Source organism: Palaemon carinicauda, chromosome 28 (assembly GCF_036898095.1).
Source record: "Palaemon carinicauda isolate YSFRI2023 chromosome 28, ASM3689809v2, whole genome shotgun sequence".
NCBI lineage: Eukaryota > Metazoa > Arthropoda > Malacostraca > Decapoda > Palaemonidae > Palaemon > Palaemon carinicauda.
The window spans coordinates 46,318,567-46,334,828 of NC_090752.1; the positions used below are offsets into that span (position 1 = coordinate 46,318,567).

General features: G+C 46.8%; 1 protein-coding gene across 1 annotated transcript in view; it reads right to left on the reverse strand.

Moving 5' to 3' along the window:
- The window catches only part of LOC137621559 (uncharacterized protein KIAA0825 homolog), a 132,483-nt gene that overhangs the window by 99,068 nt on the left and 17,153 nt on the right, over positions 1-16,262 (reverse strand). Inside the window, exon 4 of the mRNA XM_068351952.1 lies at positions 592-698. Coding sequence (XP_068208053.1) covers positions 592-698 — 107 coding nt within the window. The remainder of the gene's footprint in view (positions 1-591; positions 699-16,262) is intronic.

Genomic DNA, 16,262 nt, shown 5'->3' on the forward strand with positions numbered 1-16,262 from the left:
AATAAAAAAGATTACTTATTTCTATGAACTTCCCCTGGCATTCATATTGGTTTTTTCTCAAAGCTGGCTGAATTGTCAATGTCTACCCTAAAACTGATAAAATTCTTCCTTTCTTTCCTTATAATTCCTACCCCTCTAGCAAGGTACTGAAACCACAGACAGGTAGTCGACGACTTACGACCAAGATAGGGACCAAGAAACGGGTTGTAACTCAATCTGGACGTATGTCAAACTCAAAATGTGAAGTTTCCGTAGATTTTTTATACTGTTTCGAGATACTGTAACCATCTTGGTCATATTTTATCAATATTTTCTGACTGTATATCCTTACAGTATTTCATTTTCTTGGTTCCTAGGATATCATATGCTTTACTGAAGCATTTTTGTATTTATTTTTCAATTTAAGGAGCATTTTAACAATCAACTATCACTGACTTTTCTATAATATGCGCACATACAAATAACTAGGACTATCGTTTTTATAATTAGGGTGATGCTCAAGTGACCTTCCAGAATGAATGGAGTTCAACTTCAGAAGTTCCTCTTTATATAATATGTTGTCAAACAGCCATACAATACCAAATTGATTACCTGTGCATATCGAGTAACCATCAAACTGAGGGTATCTGTAAATATGCTCGCCAAAATGCTTTCACTTATTCGAGGGGATGTGAATCTCCACAAGTCATTACGGACACCTGAAAAGAAATTGAAAAGAGTAATAAAAGTATAAAACGGATTTTGAGCGAAGCGAAAAATCTATTTTTGGGTAAGATAGCCATGTCGTCCTGATGGAAGTTCCTTAAAGGCAGCTTCCTAGGGTATATTACAACTACGGCGATATTCCCAGAGAATTTACCTTCAGGTACCCAGAATTCTAACTCCTGGAGCGAGTATCCCTAAAAAAGACCTTAGGGATATCGTAAATATCAGTGGACGTATTCTTGACACGCCTCATAGCAATCTATACCCCGAATAGAGTTAACACTTCGTAGGGGTAAAATGGCAAGAAAACGAAAACGATAAGAAAGGGGGGAGCCGTTCATAAGGCATCCCTCCTCCCCGTTTCGAAAGCGTGCCCTGCGCCGCTCACGGCGCCATCTGTATTCCTTGTAGCGATACACGAGGTGCTACAGATACTGTATGTAGGGAGGGGTCCTACTATCCTTTTCACTCTTATCTATTTTGAAAAGGAGCAGGGCGGGTCCATCAGGACGACATGGCTATCTTACCCAAAAATAGATTTTTCGCTTCGCTCAAAATCCGTTTTTTGGGCTCAAGCCATGTCGTCCTGATGGAAGTATACCAGAGCATTACTGTATCTGTGGATTCTCAATACGTGCCGTACTCCTCAAGAATGTTTCTTAGTCAACTCGACTGACAGACCTAAGATGTTACCGTTATACATCTTTTCACTAATCATAAGCCATGAGAGTGCTTCCTGCCCCCTACAGGGAGGAGTCCTACTAGACTCTAGAAACGAAATAAGAGTACATATACCTATGTATGAATCACTCGCCAGCCAGTACCATATAGTGGTCTCACTCTATATGAAGCGAAGTCTTACGGGACTACCGTATCCAAAAGAAAAAGTCCCGACCAGCACCCTGGTCGAAGTAAAAATAGACAAAAGGTTATATCTGCGTAGGATTAAACTTGCTGCTACCACCATCCTCAGAAAGGGGTGGAGTCCTTATTGCTAAGGAAAGTATAAACCAGTATAATCCAGGCTTTGCATTAAGGAATAGGCTATTATAGATATCCCCGATTAATATACATAGGCTAAATGCTCAAAAAACAATATGAAATCAAAAATATAGGTGAAGGAGACGCAAGGTTCCCGAGAACAAGTTTATTGAGAAACAATAAATAGACATGGTCACCATAAATATGTACATATGCTAGGTGGATGACCAACAATTTTCACAAGTACTGTAGTGCATGGATGAATGATTATCTGAAAGAAAACATATGTGTCACTTACACATACCCCGGTATCAAACTTAACGTCCATGTTACTACTTCGCTGACAATAGCGTTGGCAAACGCTTGGCACACCTGTCTGTACTTGTGTTACCATCACCATCACGTTGGAACAGTCACTGTGGGCTCTCAGAGCCTACACTACCAGTTATATCAACATATATAACTAACTATTCACCCAAGAATCCAAGTCCCAAATGATTCCGCTGTTCCTCGCAGAGTTAAACAGCAGGGTTAACGACGCAACCAACTGCTACCACAGACCTCTTTAGCTGCTCCACTTGCTTAGCATAGTGGCGAAAGAATACCCTGGAAGACTTCCAGCCAGTGTATGAACGAAGGTGTTCAAAATCCATAAAGTTAAAGAAGTTTAAAGATGAAGCAACTTTCCTCGGATCATGACCTGCGGGTGAACTGTCAGGATCCGCTCTGCGAATAAAATATGTAATTTTCGCCCTAAGTTGATTTAAAGATAAATTCGAGCCCGATGTTTCTCCTCTGAATAGTTGGCCCCCATGGAAGTCTGAAGTTCTACGAAGATAGACCTTAAGGCATTCTACGGGACATAGAGATGCATCTTCTTTCAGAGGGCAGATTCTCCAGGGACCCCACCTGTTGGTGGGCAACTCGTTCTTAGCGAGAAACGTAGGGTCCGGAAACAGGTTCAGTTCTCCCCCATCCAGGAACTGAACTCGGCCCTCCTCTCTCGAGAGGGCCACAATCTCACTAACTCTGGCCCCAGAAGCAAGGGCAAAAAGGAAGATCACTTTTTGAGTCAGGTCCTTCAACGCACATTCCTCATTATCTAGTAATGAGGCAAAATGAAGGACTTTGTCTAATGACCATGAAATAGGCTTTGGAGGAGCTGATGGTCTAAGCCTAGCACAGGCCTTTGGGATCTTATTAAACATTTCGTTAGCGAGGTCTACCTGGAAGGCATATAGAATGGGTCTTGTTAGAGCTGACTTACATGTAGAAATTGTGTTCGCCGCCAGCCCCTGTCCGTGGAGGTGAATGAAGAAGGATAGGCAGAACTCCGTAGAGATCTCGTGCGGGTTCTTATCTTTGACAAAGGCTACCCATTTCTTCCATGCAGATTCGTACTGCCTCCTAGTAGACTTACACTTGTATTCTTCCAGGAAGTCGATACTATCTTTCGAGATTCCGAACCGTTTCTTCACCGCTAGGGAGAGAAAATCATGAGCTGCAGGGTTCGGGTTTTCTGTAATGAAGCGAAGACAGTCGACTTCTGGACTTGCTGGGACAGAACTGGGTCCGGGAGTGGTAGGAACCTCAGTCGTAGTTCCAGAGCCAGAGGGAACCATACACTGTTCGGCCACTTGTGGGCCACTATTGCTGCTACTCCCTTGAAGGATCTCAGTTTGTTGAGGACCCTCAACATCAGATTGTGAGGGGGAAACAGGTAGATCCTGGACCATCTGTTCCAATCGAGGGACATCGCATCTATTGCTTCTGCCGAGGGGTCCACATATGGGGACACATATTTCGGCAGCTTCTTGTTGTCCTTCGTCGCGAAGAGGTCTATCTGCAGTTCTGGGACTTGTCTCAAGATGAAAGAGAATGATCCTGCGTCTAGGGACCATTCTGTCTCTATCGGTGTTACCCTGGATAGAGCGTCCGCGGTCACATTCCGGACTCCTTGAAGGTGAACTGCTGACAGGTGCCACTTCTTCTTCTCCGCCAGTCGGAATATGGCTAACATCACCTGGTTGAGAGGTGGGGATCTCGATCCCCGCCGATTCAGACATTTCACAACCACCTCGCTGTCCAGTACCAACCTTACGTGGATCGAGTGACGTGGGGATACTTTCTTCAGGGTCAGAAGTACTGCCATAGCTTCTAGAAAGTTTATGTGAAAGGTCCCAAATAGCTTGGACCAGATTCCTTGCACTTTTTTCCGATGGGAGTGACCCCCCCACCCTACCTTTGAGGCGTCTGTGTGGATTGTCACTGACGGGGGGGGTGGCTGAAGAGGTAGAGACCTCTTTAGACGACTGGCTTGAGACCACGGTCTGAGAAGAGAACGTAGTCGAAGTGGGACCGGTCTCTTCAAGTCCCTTCGCTCTTTCGATGCAAAGGTTCTCCATACTCCCGCTGCATCTTTTAGCTGTGCTCTTAGCACAGGGTCTGTTACTGATGCAAACTGAAGAGAGCCCAAAACCCTCTCTTGTTCGCGTCTTGATATCCTCTCGGAACCTAGAAGTCTCCTGACAGACCCTGCTATTTCCTTCCTCTTTGACATCGGGATGGAAAGACGGTGTGACACTAAATCCCAGTGAATTCCCAACCACTGGAACCTCTGAGCTGGAGAAAGACGAGACTTCTTTCTGTTGATCATGAAGCCTAGATATTCCAGGAACTGAATCACTTGTAGGGAAGCTTGCAAGCATTCTGCTCTGGATGCTGCCCACACCAACCAATCGTCCAGGTAGGCTACTACCTGGAACCCTTTTAGGCGTAACTGTTTGAGAGCTGCGCTCGCAAGCTTCGTAAAGATCCTTGGGGCTATGTTTAGTCCGAAGGGCATCGCCCTGAAAGCGTAAAGTTTTTGTTGTAGCTTGAATCCTAGGTAGGGGGAGAGACGACGACTTATTGGAACGTGCCAATATGCGTCTGACAAGTCGATGGAGACGGTATATGCCCTCTTGGGCAGTAAGGCCCTTATGTGTTGTAACGTTAACATCTTGAACTTGTGGTTCACTATGAACTTGTTGAGTGGTGACAAGTCCAGAATGACTCTGAGTTTCCCCGAGTCTTTCTTGGGAACACAAAACAGCCTCCCTTGGAACTTGATGGACTTTACCCTCCTGATCACCTTTTTCTCCAACAGATCTTGGGTGTACTCCTCCAAAACGGGGGTGGAGTGTTGGAAAAATTGAGGGCACTGGGGCGGAGTACTGTACCAACTCCAACCCAGTCCATTTTTGAGAAGGCTGTGGGCCCAGGGATCGAAGGTCCAGCGATCCCGGAAATACTGAAGTCTCCCACCTACCGGCGACACTTCACTTTGACTGTCCTGCAGTCTTGCCTCCCTGGCCGCGACCACCTCTGAATCCTCGTCCCCTAGAGGGGCGTCTTGATGACCCTCTAGCTGCTCCTCTGGGCCTTGCACGAAACGTGGTCGACTGTCCCTCGAACACGGGATTGAATGCAGGGGAAGCTGATGACATGGCTTGGGGAACCCATTGGAAGGTGGTCGGGGTCTGGGCTACCAGTTGTGGAACCGGAGGCAAAGCTGGCTGTTGCTGCTGTGGTCTTTGCTGTTTGAAGGACTTGGCTGGACGGGAGGAAAACCTTGACTTCTTCGCCTTTCCTTTCGGCTGAGGGCCCTCATCCGGAGAAGACTTCCTCTTAAGGGACAGGCCCCACTTCAGGAGAAGATTGCGGTTCTCAGTGGCTGCCTTGTCCACGATCTCTTTGACCACGTCCTTGGGAAAGAGATCTTTACCCCAGATGTTGGATGAAATTAGCCTCTTGGGTTCGTGCCTCACTGTGGCCGAGGCGAACACAAACTCCCTACAGGCTCTCCTTGCTTTAACAAAGCAATAGAGGTCCTTGGTTACTGTGGCCAGATGGATTTTGGCCATAACCATGAACATCTCTGGCATCTTGGGGTCGCTAGCCATCGTCTCCATGTTGGTCTGGAGAGACATCGAGGCTGCCAGGCGCTCCTTTGTGTCCAATTCCCTCCGTAGAAGGAATTCCGACAACTTGGGAAGGTTTTCGCCGAACTGCTGTCCTGCAATGTCGGCGTCCAACTTCCCAACCGAGAAAGTAAGGTGCACCTCCTTCCAGTCCTTATTATCCATTGGCAATGCCAGCGATAGAGGTTTACATTCCTCCAAAGACGGGCACGGCTTGCCAGCTTCAACCGCCTTGATGACGGCCGCAAACCCCTTTTGCATAAAGGGGAAGGCCCTAGCCGGGGAGGATACAAAGGAGGGGTGCTTCTTACTCAAGGCGGCAACCTTTGAGTTTGAGAACCCCCTCTCCTTTAAAGCAGCTGTCAAAGTGGCTTGAGCCTTGGAGTGATCCAGGATAATCACCTCCTTTGGTTCCGTCTCCTCCTTCGAAGCCGGCTCCTTCTTCAAACGGACATAGCAGTCCGGGTAGGCCCCTCTACTGGGCCAGAATTCCACCTCCTCAAGGGGAACTGAACCCAGTTTCTCCGACATGACGATCTTCCCAATCGTCATCGGCATGTGCTCGGCATATCTCCACGGGTTGGCATCCGAGCACAGAGGAAGGTCCTTAACGTTGAGCTTCTTTGGAGGTCCACGTGATGCTGTGATCTTCTGCATCTGGAGCTCCAAAGTAGCGGCCTTCTGATTATTCTCCCTCTGCATCTGTTGGATCATACCAACGATGGAAGAGAGAGCCTGTCCAAGCTCTGCTGGAAGAGCGGACGAGGTAGAGGGGATAGGTTCAGGGACCTGAACCGGCACGTCTGATGATACGGGAACCTCTTCCTCCACGGCAATAGGATCTCGATCCTGCTCCTCGCCCTCTGCGAGGAGATCCTGCTCCGCACGATCGGACAAGTCGGACATCTTGTCGTCCAACTGGATGTCCTGCAAGGCGTCAGCGACATCCTCCTCCACTGGAATCTGGATCAGAGGGATCTCCGGCCGAGGCTGGGGAACAACAGCATCAGGGGAAGCCTTGGGAAAAAGGTATGCCCTCATCTTCTCGTTAGGAAGATAAGGTCCAGTGGTGTTTTTCTGAAAACCCCTTACCCATACGCGAAGCCTCTCCCTCGCTGCATCTCTTGACTCCGCCGACCTAGGGGATTCAAAAGCCTCTGATAGCAGGTTAGTACATACAGCACATACCTGCGGATCCCAGTAACGATGTTCATCATTGGAGGCTGCACAAGCCGCGTGCCTCCTACACGAGGCATGTCCGCAAAAGTTCTTACTGCGGACATTGCAGAAGACACTATCACACTTCGGATGCTCCTCCTGTAAAAGAAGAAAAATTTCCATGAATATCAAGTGAATTTTAATTCACATGTAACAAATGAGTATTCAACAAGAATAAGGGAAAGACACCTACTTGTGAAACCCACACAAACACCTGTGGAAGCCCACCAGCCAAGTCACATAGTTAGTCTTTACTAGAATAACCAGAGAACGTATTTCCAAAGGAAATTAGGTGTAGCTCACACCTAAGGTAAAATAATACCATTCTGGCCAGGAATAAAAGAATTATCTTTTATCCTTGTAAGGCGACACCAGGTGATTATACCAGTAACACAAGTAAGATAGAAAAGACAGTGTTGTAACCTACTACATCATGAACTCCCTTGGTTGAATATACCACCAAGAGAGGACTGATACAGTACCTGAGGGTGGTGTGCCAGCCGGCTATTGCCGCTCAGCACCCCCCCCCCCCTTGTTTTCGAAAGGTAGATCTCAAGTACACAACATCAGATCACCTTTATTGGGGAGAACTCCAGAACCCATGCCTGAACCGGCCGGCAGTGGTTGCCGGACCGTAGCCACCCGGTTTGCACTGAGTTGCCGGCCATCATTTTTAGTGGCCGGCTGACTGGGCAGTGTCGCGGGCCGGCCGGCAGCAGTAAACAAACCCTGCCGGCTGGCCCCCACACTAGGCAGCGCTCGGCTGCCGGCCCCACTTGTAGTGGCCGGCAGATGAGCAATAGACCGGCCGGCAAAGGTATACACCCAACGCCGACCGACAGCAAGAGAACTGGAGAACACCCCTCCCCACCGACGGCCGGCCTGTAGGCCGGCAGACGGCAAGGACAACACATACTAAGACAAAAGAATGAGTGCCGGGTTAAGAGACTATAAGTCTCTGGGCCCGGCACCCGAAAGAGTGCCGAAAGGAAGGGGGAGACACTAAGTCAAGCTTCCTAACCGCTGCCTACTGAATTTTCAGACGGCAGCGATAGAGGGACCAAGAAAGGACCGGGCAGCACTCACAGTAATGGTCTCTGCCGGTCGGCACACTTTGCCGGCCGACAGGAGACCACGTCAGTTCCTCATCCCAACCTAGGCTAGGCAAGGATGCAGACGACTGACACAATGAACGGAAAAAGAGAAGGGAAGGACAGAGGGTCCTATCCAACCTTACCTTGGTTAAGGGTCATTCCCAACTAAGACAGTTCATCTCAGTTAGAGAAAGACCCGAGAGGGAGGCCGGCACTACTGGCTGCCTCCCACGAACCACGGCAAGGAAGGAATTGCCTTTCCAGAAAAGGGAACATATCCCGAGACCGGAACGGCAAGGACAGTCTGATGAGTCACCAAGTAAAGGGATCACTACTGGAACCCAACAAGGTGGACTAAGGGGGGTAACCCTTAGTGCCCGAGTCAATCGGCAAGGGAGACTCTGCCCCATGCCAGACAAACCGGGCTCAGACTAAACACTGTTGTACTGTCCCCCTCTGAACCAATACTGTTGGAACGGGAAGGTACAGTACTACTCCAGCATAGATATATTTGAAGATTAATTCAAATAAACCACTAGAGTTAAGCCTAAGGCTTAAACAGAGGGAAAGGGTTCGCCCCTTCCCCGAAGAGAAGGGAGCAAACGGGGAACAGATAATATTATAATGACCTAAGACAACCTAGCCTAGGCACTAAGAGAATCGATTACCTAATTCACCGAAACTCACATCAATACTATCTTGGAAGGTACTCGAAAAGGACTAATATGTATAACGTTGCCTAACGCTTAAAGCAATAAATTCACATTTGGAAGACTAATTATCATGCAGGAAGTACATAGGCCAACAACTAGCCTACGAAGACTAGTGTTGGTAGCCTTGGCAAATTTCGCCAGGCACACTACTATCGCATCATAACAGAATTCCTAAATAAGCTAAGTAGCTAATATTTAAGCGCAAAGGGGGCTGGGAACGTCGCTCTTGCTAACAAATAAATCCTATTCTAGCGAGCGACAGCATCCATGATGCCTCCAGCAGGTAACAGCTCTTGTATCAAAGATAACTCTTTTAATTACTTTAATTTTAACCAAGAGCCTACATTTATACATAAAAGAAATAATACTCAACTTATCCGAGGCAGAAGAAGTTGGAGAAAGCATTATTAACGAGAAAATTCCAAGATTGGGTAGTAAACAGGGAAAAACACACCGAGTCGTAGAGCTACGCAAAAAGGAATACAGATGGCGCCGTGAGCGGCGCAGGGCACGCTTTCGAAACGGGGAGGAGGGATGCCTTATGAACGGCTCCCCCCTTTCTTATCGTTTTCGTTTTCTTGCCATTTTACCCCTACGAAGTGTTAACTCTATTCGGGGTATAGATTGCTATGAGGCGTGTCAAGAATACGTCCACTGATATTTACGATATCCCTAAGGTCTTTTTTAGGGATACTCGCTCCAGGAGTTAGAATTCTGGGTACCTGAAGGTAAATTCTCTGGGAATATCGCCGTAGTTGTAATATACCCTAGGAAGCTGCCTTTAAGGAACTTCCATCAGGACGACATGGCTTGAGCCCAAAAAGAGGAATAATTAGAAGAGTGCATAAATAATTAATATTTACAAGTAGTAGCAAAAATTAACACATTGAGCAGTGCAAGAAATTACAGACATTTTTATTGCAATAAATTGGGCAGTTAAGCTACTTGCCGCTCTAAGATCACATTGACCTTATAAGGATTAAAAGGCATATTTTATAGAAGTTTTCATACAAACCTATATTGCACACTATCATCAGAAAGTGTAAATACATACAGTATATAATAAAATGACATAATCATTTATTTATCTATAGAAAGTCCCATCATTCACACATTGAAAATGAATAAATAGTAAACTATACCCAAATAGTCACTAACTTATACTCAACAGAGGAGGAAAAACTAGAATCCTGTTTTTTTCTTTTAGCAAACTGCAAGAGTGAACATTCAAGTACTGTACACTGCAGTATAATTACCAGACTTTAATAAGTACACTAAAATGTTTAATAAATTTAGTTATTTTGCTTCTATGACCTGAACATAAACAAATTTGGCATGAATGTTGTAAAATTTCTTATATATTCTTGCTAACAAATACTAATATTTAACAGTTACATAACATAATGCAATTGAATTTTTATGTAATAACTGTAGTGTATGACTTATCAAATTTTCTTTAGGTCATACAAATATTTCGGTTGTCAAAATTAAACTAGATAACTTAGGTGGTATATGGATATGGGGTTTCGGACAAATTAAGTAGCAAAAGTTTTTTGGGCAAACTGAAAGCAGTGAAAAACCCATACAAAAGCTGCCTTCCTCCTCCATACCATTATACATCCTGACAAGGATCTTGAGATCTCAGACCTTTTATGTGTAAGATCAAGAAAAAACTTTTCTTTGAATTAACACGTGATCTTGAAAAACAGATACAGTACAGTAAATCTAAAAATAAGGACAAAGCAATTACCAAACCATATGATACCAACCTACAATGTGTCATCAAAATCATTAAAAATATTATGACTTTAAATCAAGATGTGACCTTTGAAAAAGATCGGTCTTCTATCACAGCATGATTTTTTGTATTCGTGTAGGAACAACAGTAAAGGCCGATTCACACGACCCGTTTTCTTTCCGACAGGCTGGCCGTCGGTTAACCGGCGTCTAGCTTTCTTACGTGTATTCAAATGCAACTGTTCACACGACCCGTTAGGCTGACGGCGGCCCTCGGACGTCAACTGTCCGAGTCGGCCCGGCTTTCTTTCCAAGAAACCTCGTCCGGTTTGACGGACGTTAGCCACCCGTCCCAACCAGCGGGTGGATGATGTTTTGTGTGAACGAGGACCTGTATTGTACCCGTTCGTTTCGTGGCCTACAACCCCGACTTTTCCTCATAGTATAGAGTCATAGAAATTAGTTAGTTTGTTGTTGACACCATGTATTAGAAGTTAATTGAACTTTTTCAAGGGTATGAGATGTTTGACATGGCAAACAAGATGTATAGAAATAATTTACATAAATAAAAGATATGGAAAATGACTGGAGAGGCATTAAATAAAACAGGTAAGTTTATCGCATTTTAATATTTTTGGCATGGTGCATAAAGCATTATGAAGTTGCATAACTTATTTTATCAACACAGTTATCAACCAACATCTTAAAGTGTCAAAATTATCGTAATTTACTCGGTCCTCACGTGACAGAGTCTAAGTAAACAATGAAAACCGCACGCTGGTAAACGGATACGGAACGCCTCGTGTGAATGTACAACATTTCGACGGCGGTTAGCCACCACCCAGCCTGTCGGAAAGAAAACGGGTCGTGTGAATCGGCCTTAATATGTTATTTTCCTTAGTAAAATAAATTTTTGAATATACTTACCCGATGATCATATAGCTGTCAGCTCTGCTGCCCGACAGAAAAAACCTACGGGCGGAATACGCCAGCGATCGCTATACAGGTGGGGGTGTACATCAACAGCGCCATCTGTCAAGTAGGTACTCAAGTACTCGATGTCAACATCGAACCAATTTTCTCCTCTGTCCACTGGGTCTCTATTGGGGAGGAAGGGTGGGTCCTTAAATTTATGATCATCGGGTAAGTATATTCAAAAATTTATTTTACTAAGGAAAATAACATTTTTCAATATTAAACTTACCCGATGATCATATAGCTGATTCACACCCAGGGGGGTGGGTAGAGACCAGCATTACATGTTGACATTATTATGAGCTAAGTATTCCGTATTTCATTTTAGCAGTTATTCAAAATAACAAGCATAAAATAAATAAGTACCTGGTAAGGAAGACGACTTGAACAATTACTCTGCCTTTTTAAGTACGTCTTCCTTACTGAGCCTCGCGATCCTCATAGGATGCTGAGCGACTCCTAGGAGCTGAAGTATGAAGGGTTGCAACCCATACTAAAGGTCCTCATCAAAACCTCTAATCTAGGCGCTTCTCAAGAAATGATTTTGACCACCCGCCAAATCAAGTAGGATGCGAAAGGCTTCTTAGCTTTCCGGATAACCCAAAAATATTTCAAGAGAAAGATTAAAAAGGTTCTGGAATTAGGGAATTGTAGTGGTGGAGCCCCCACCACTACTGCACTCGTTGCTACGAATGGTCCCAGAGTGTAGCAGTTCTCGTAAAGAGACTGGACATTCTTAAGATAAAAGACGCGAACACTGATTTGCTTTTCCAATAGGTTGCGTCGAATATACTTTGCAGAGATCTATTTTGTTTAAAGGCCACGGAAGTTGTGACAGCTCCAACTTCGTGTGTCCTTACCTTCAGCCAAGCTTGGTCTTCCTCATTCAGAAGGGAATGAGCTTCTCGTATTAACAGTCTGATAAAATAGGATAAAGAATTCTCTGACATAGGCAAAGATGGATTCTTAACTGAACACCATAAAGCTTCAGACGGGCCTCGTAAAGGTTTTTAAAATAGAACTTAAGAGCTCTTACAGGACATAATACTCTTTCTAGTTCATTTCCAACCATACGATAAGTTTGGAATATCGAACGATATTGGTCAAGGCCCAGAAGGCAGCTCGTGTTTGGCTAGAAAACCAAGTTGTAGAACATGTAGCCGTTTCGGATGAGAATCCGATGTTCTTGCTGAAGGCATGAATCTCACTGACTCTTTTAGCTGTGGTTAAGCATATCAGGAAAAGAGTCTTAAAGGTGAGATCTTTCAGGGAGGCTGATAGAAGTGGTTTGAACCTGTCTGACATAAGGAGGTCCTGTAGATCTTTATAGTTGGAAAGATCTAAGCCTCTGTGACGGAAGACTGATGCCAACATGCTTCTGTAACCCTTGATAGTGGGAGCTGAAAGAGATCGTTCTTTCCTCAGATATAAGAGGAAGTCAGCTATTTGAGTTACAGAGGTACTGGTCGAGGATACGGATACTGACTTGCACCAGTTTCGGAAGATTTCCCACTTCGATTGGTAGACTCTAAGGGTGGATGTTCTCCTTGCTCTAGCAATCGCTCTGGTTGCCTCCTTCGAAAAACCTCTAGTTCTCGAGAGTCTTTCGATAGTCTGAAGGCAGTCAGACGAAGAGCGTGGAGGTCTTGGAGTATCTTCTTACGCGTGGCAGACGTAGCAGGTCCACCCTTAGGGGAAGTGTTCTGGGAACGTCTACTAGCCATCGAAGTACCTCGGTGAGTTATTCTCTCACAGGCCAGAGGGAAGCAACTAGCGTCAACTTGTCCCTTCGTGAGAGGCGAACTTCTGCAGTACCTTGTTGACAATCTAGAACAGAGGGAATGCATATAGATTTAGATGTGACCAATCTAGTAGAAAGGCATCTATATGAACTACTGCTGGGTCCGGGATAGGTGAGCAAAGTATTGGGAGCCTCTTGGTCATCGAGGTTGCGAAGAGATCTATGGTTGGCTGGCCCCAGGTGGCCCAAAGTCTCTTGCATACATCCTTGTGGAGGGTCCAATATGTTGGAATTATTTGTCCCTTCCTACTGAGACAATCTGCTATGACATTCAGGCTGCCTAGGATGAACCTCGTTACTAGAGAAGTCTAGACCTGTTGAACAGGAGAGGAGGTCTCTTGCGAACTCGTACCATGTCAGACAGTAAGTCCCTCCTTGCTTGGAGATGTACGTCAAAGCAGGGTGTTGTCCGTGTTCACCTCCACCACTCTGCCTTGAAGGAGAGACCTGAAGCTTTTCCAGGTCAGACGTACTGTCAGAAGCTTCTTGCAGTTGAAATGCATTGTCCTTTGACTCGAGCTCCATAATCCCGAGCATTCCCTACCGCCTAATGTCGCACCCCAGCCTACGTCCGATGCGTCCGAGAAGAGAACGTGGTTGGGAGTCTGAATAGTCAGGGGAAGACCCTTTCAAAGGTTGATAAAGTCCTTTCACCAAGTCAGACCAGACTTTATCTTTCCGGAAACCGGGATCGAGACCGCTTCTAGCGTCTTGTCCTTTTCCAGTGAAAAGCTAGATGATACAGAAGAGGACGGAGGTGTAGTCTTCCAAGTGACACAAAATGAACCACGGATGACAGTGTCCTAACCAGACTCATCCACAGCCTGACAGGGCAGTGTTCCTTCTTCAGCATCTTCTGGATGGATAGCAGGGCTGGGGGTTGATCGTCCTGTTCAGCAATGTTCTCATCAGAGGGTTCCTCATCCGAAACTGATGAGGAAACGGCAACGGAGAGGGCAACGTCTGACTCGCTGAATCCGGTCGCACTGGTGGATGCGTGACGGAGCCGGACACAAGATCATGGTACTGCTGCACAGTCAGTGAACTGTCAACCATGGGGACGCGAGGAAGTACAGCGTCAACCCGAAACTGTCTAGACTGTCTGGGTTGTGCAGTCAACCCCCTACCGGGTTGCTGAGGTTGCCGCACTGCGTCACAACAAGTCACCTCTGCTGGTTGTTGAACGTCTTCCTAGTGACACACTGAACGTCCACAACCACCTCCGAGAGTCGCTTAACGTCAACGTGCGACTGGCAACCCACACTGGGTCGCACCGGTGGAGGAACCATCTCAACTGGCGGACGTGAGTAGGATACCTCAGCGTCAACAGGGCGTACAACCAACCGGTAGGAAGGTTGTTGGCTAGAAGGTTCTTCTCCGTAAAAAATCCTCTATCAAGGACACAAGCTTGGACTGCATGTCTTGCAACAAAGCCCATTAGGGTCTATGGGAGCAGGTGTGGCAACAGACGGGGTTAGCGACTGAAGCGGAACCATTTACCATCCCTGGAAGCCTTGTTATGCTTTAATGAAAGTCCATAGGAGGCTGAGCAGCTTAAGGCTCCTCTCCAAATGACAGAGTCCTCAAAGGAATATCAGAAGGAGGGAGAACAGCACTTTCTCATCTACAGGAACCATGTCTGAGAAAAGCTAGGTTATCTCAGTGAGGGTCTCACTGGTGCATAAGCAGCAGACCAGAAGGCAACGTTATGTAACTGCTTGACAGTCTGTGAACTGACAAAAACTGAACTGTCAACCACAACAGGTGCGTGAGGACATACAGCACTGGTGCATTAGCAGCAGACCAGAAGGCAACGTTATGAAACTGCCTGACAGTCTGTGAACTGTCAAAAAAATTGAACTGTTAACCACAACAGGTGCGTGAGGACATACAGCCCTGGTGCATAAGTAGCAGACCAGAAGGCAAATTCATGTAACTGCTTGACAGTCTGTGAGCTGGCAACAACCAAAGCTGTGTGGGGAAGCCTCAACTCCTGACTGACTAGTCTGCTGCGGGCGAGTGGCGGTAACCACAGTGGGTTGCGGAGGCTGACACACCGTGTCAAAACACGGCAGCTTGTGGAAGCTCACGCACGGCAACGGAGTGCTCCGTGTGTCTGTGGGAGTCAGCATGCGTCTGGCAGGGTCGACTGCGCATGGGTGGAGGAGCTCTCACAACAAGAGTGTGGGAGCAGGCAGACATGCTGGGAGCACAACCGTGCCAGGTTGTAGGCAAACGGGTGCATCGTCAACCCTCTCCGAAGTCGGAGAGTGGGAGCAGGCAACAAGCAAAGCGGAGTGGTGGTGCGTGGTGGGGACTGCCGTGGGTTGCGGAAACTAACGCATCGCGTCAAAACACGGCAGCTTGCTCCACCTTCCCACTGCTGATGCGGTAGCTCACGCATGTTAACGGAGGGAGCCGCACGTCGGCTAACGTTAACATGCGTCTGGCAGGGTCGATTGCGCAACGGAGGTGGAGCTCTCCGCAGCCGGAGTGTGGGAGCAGGCAGCCTCAGCGTGAGCTGGGCGCACAACCGTGGCAGGTTGTAGGCTAACGAGAGCAGTGTCAACCTTCTCCGCACGAAACTCCTGCATAACCGCAGCTAACTGAGTCTGCATGGACTGCAGTAAAGACCACTTAGGGTCTACAAAAAAAACGGCAACAGACGGAGCTACTGTCCGTTGTGACTGAGGGTCTAAAACAGCTGGTGCGGCAACAGACGGAGTTACTGCCTGTTGCGGTACCACCTTGCCTCTCTTGGGAGGTGTGCAGTCGTCGGATGACTGCAGCTAGTCCGAACTGACCCAGTGGCTACACCTAGGCCGTTGGACTTGCGCGGAAGGGACCGACTTGCACTTAAAAGCTGCGAGATGTGGTCCATGGTTTCTTACGAGAAACCTCTTCCGCAGACGAGGAATAAATGGGCTCTCTCGTCTTTGTGTGGGTGGGGCGATCTCACGTCGGCTAACGTGTGTAGATACGCCCGAAACCACGGAGGGAAAAAACGTCTGTTCGTCGATCAAGGCCTGTGGAACCCATAAGTCGTTCGACATTACTTCTCCCCTGGGCTTGGGAG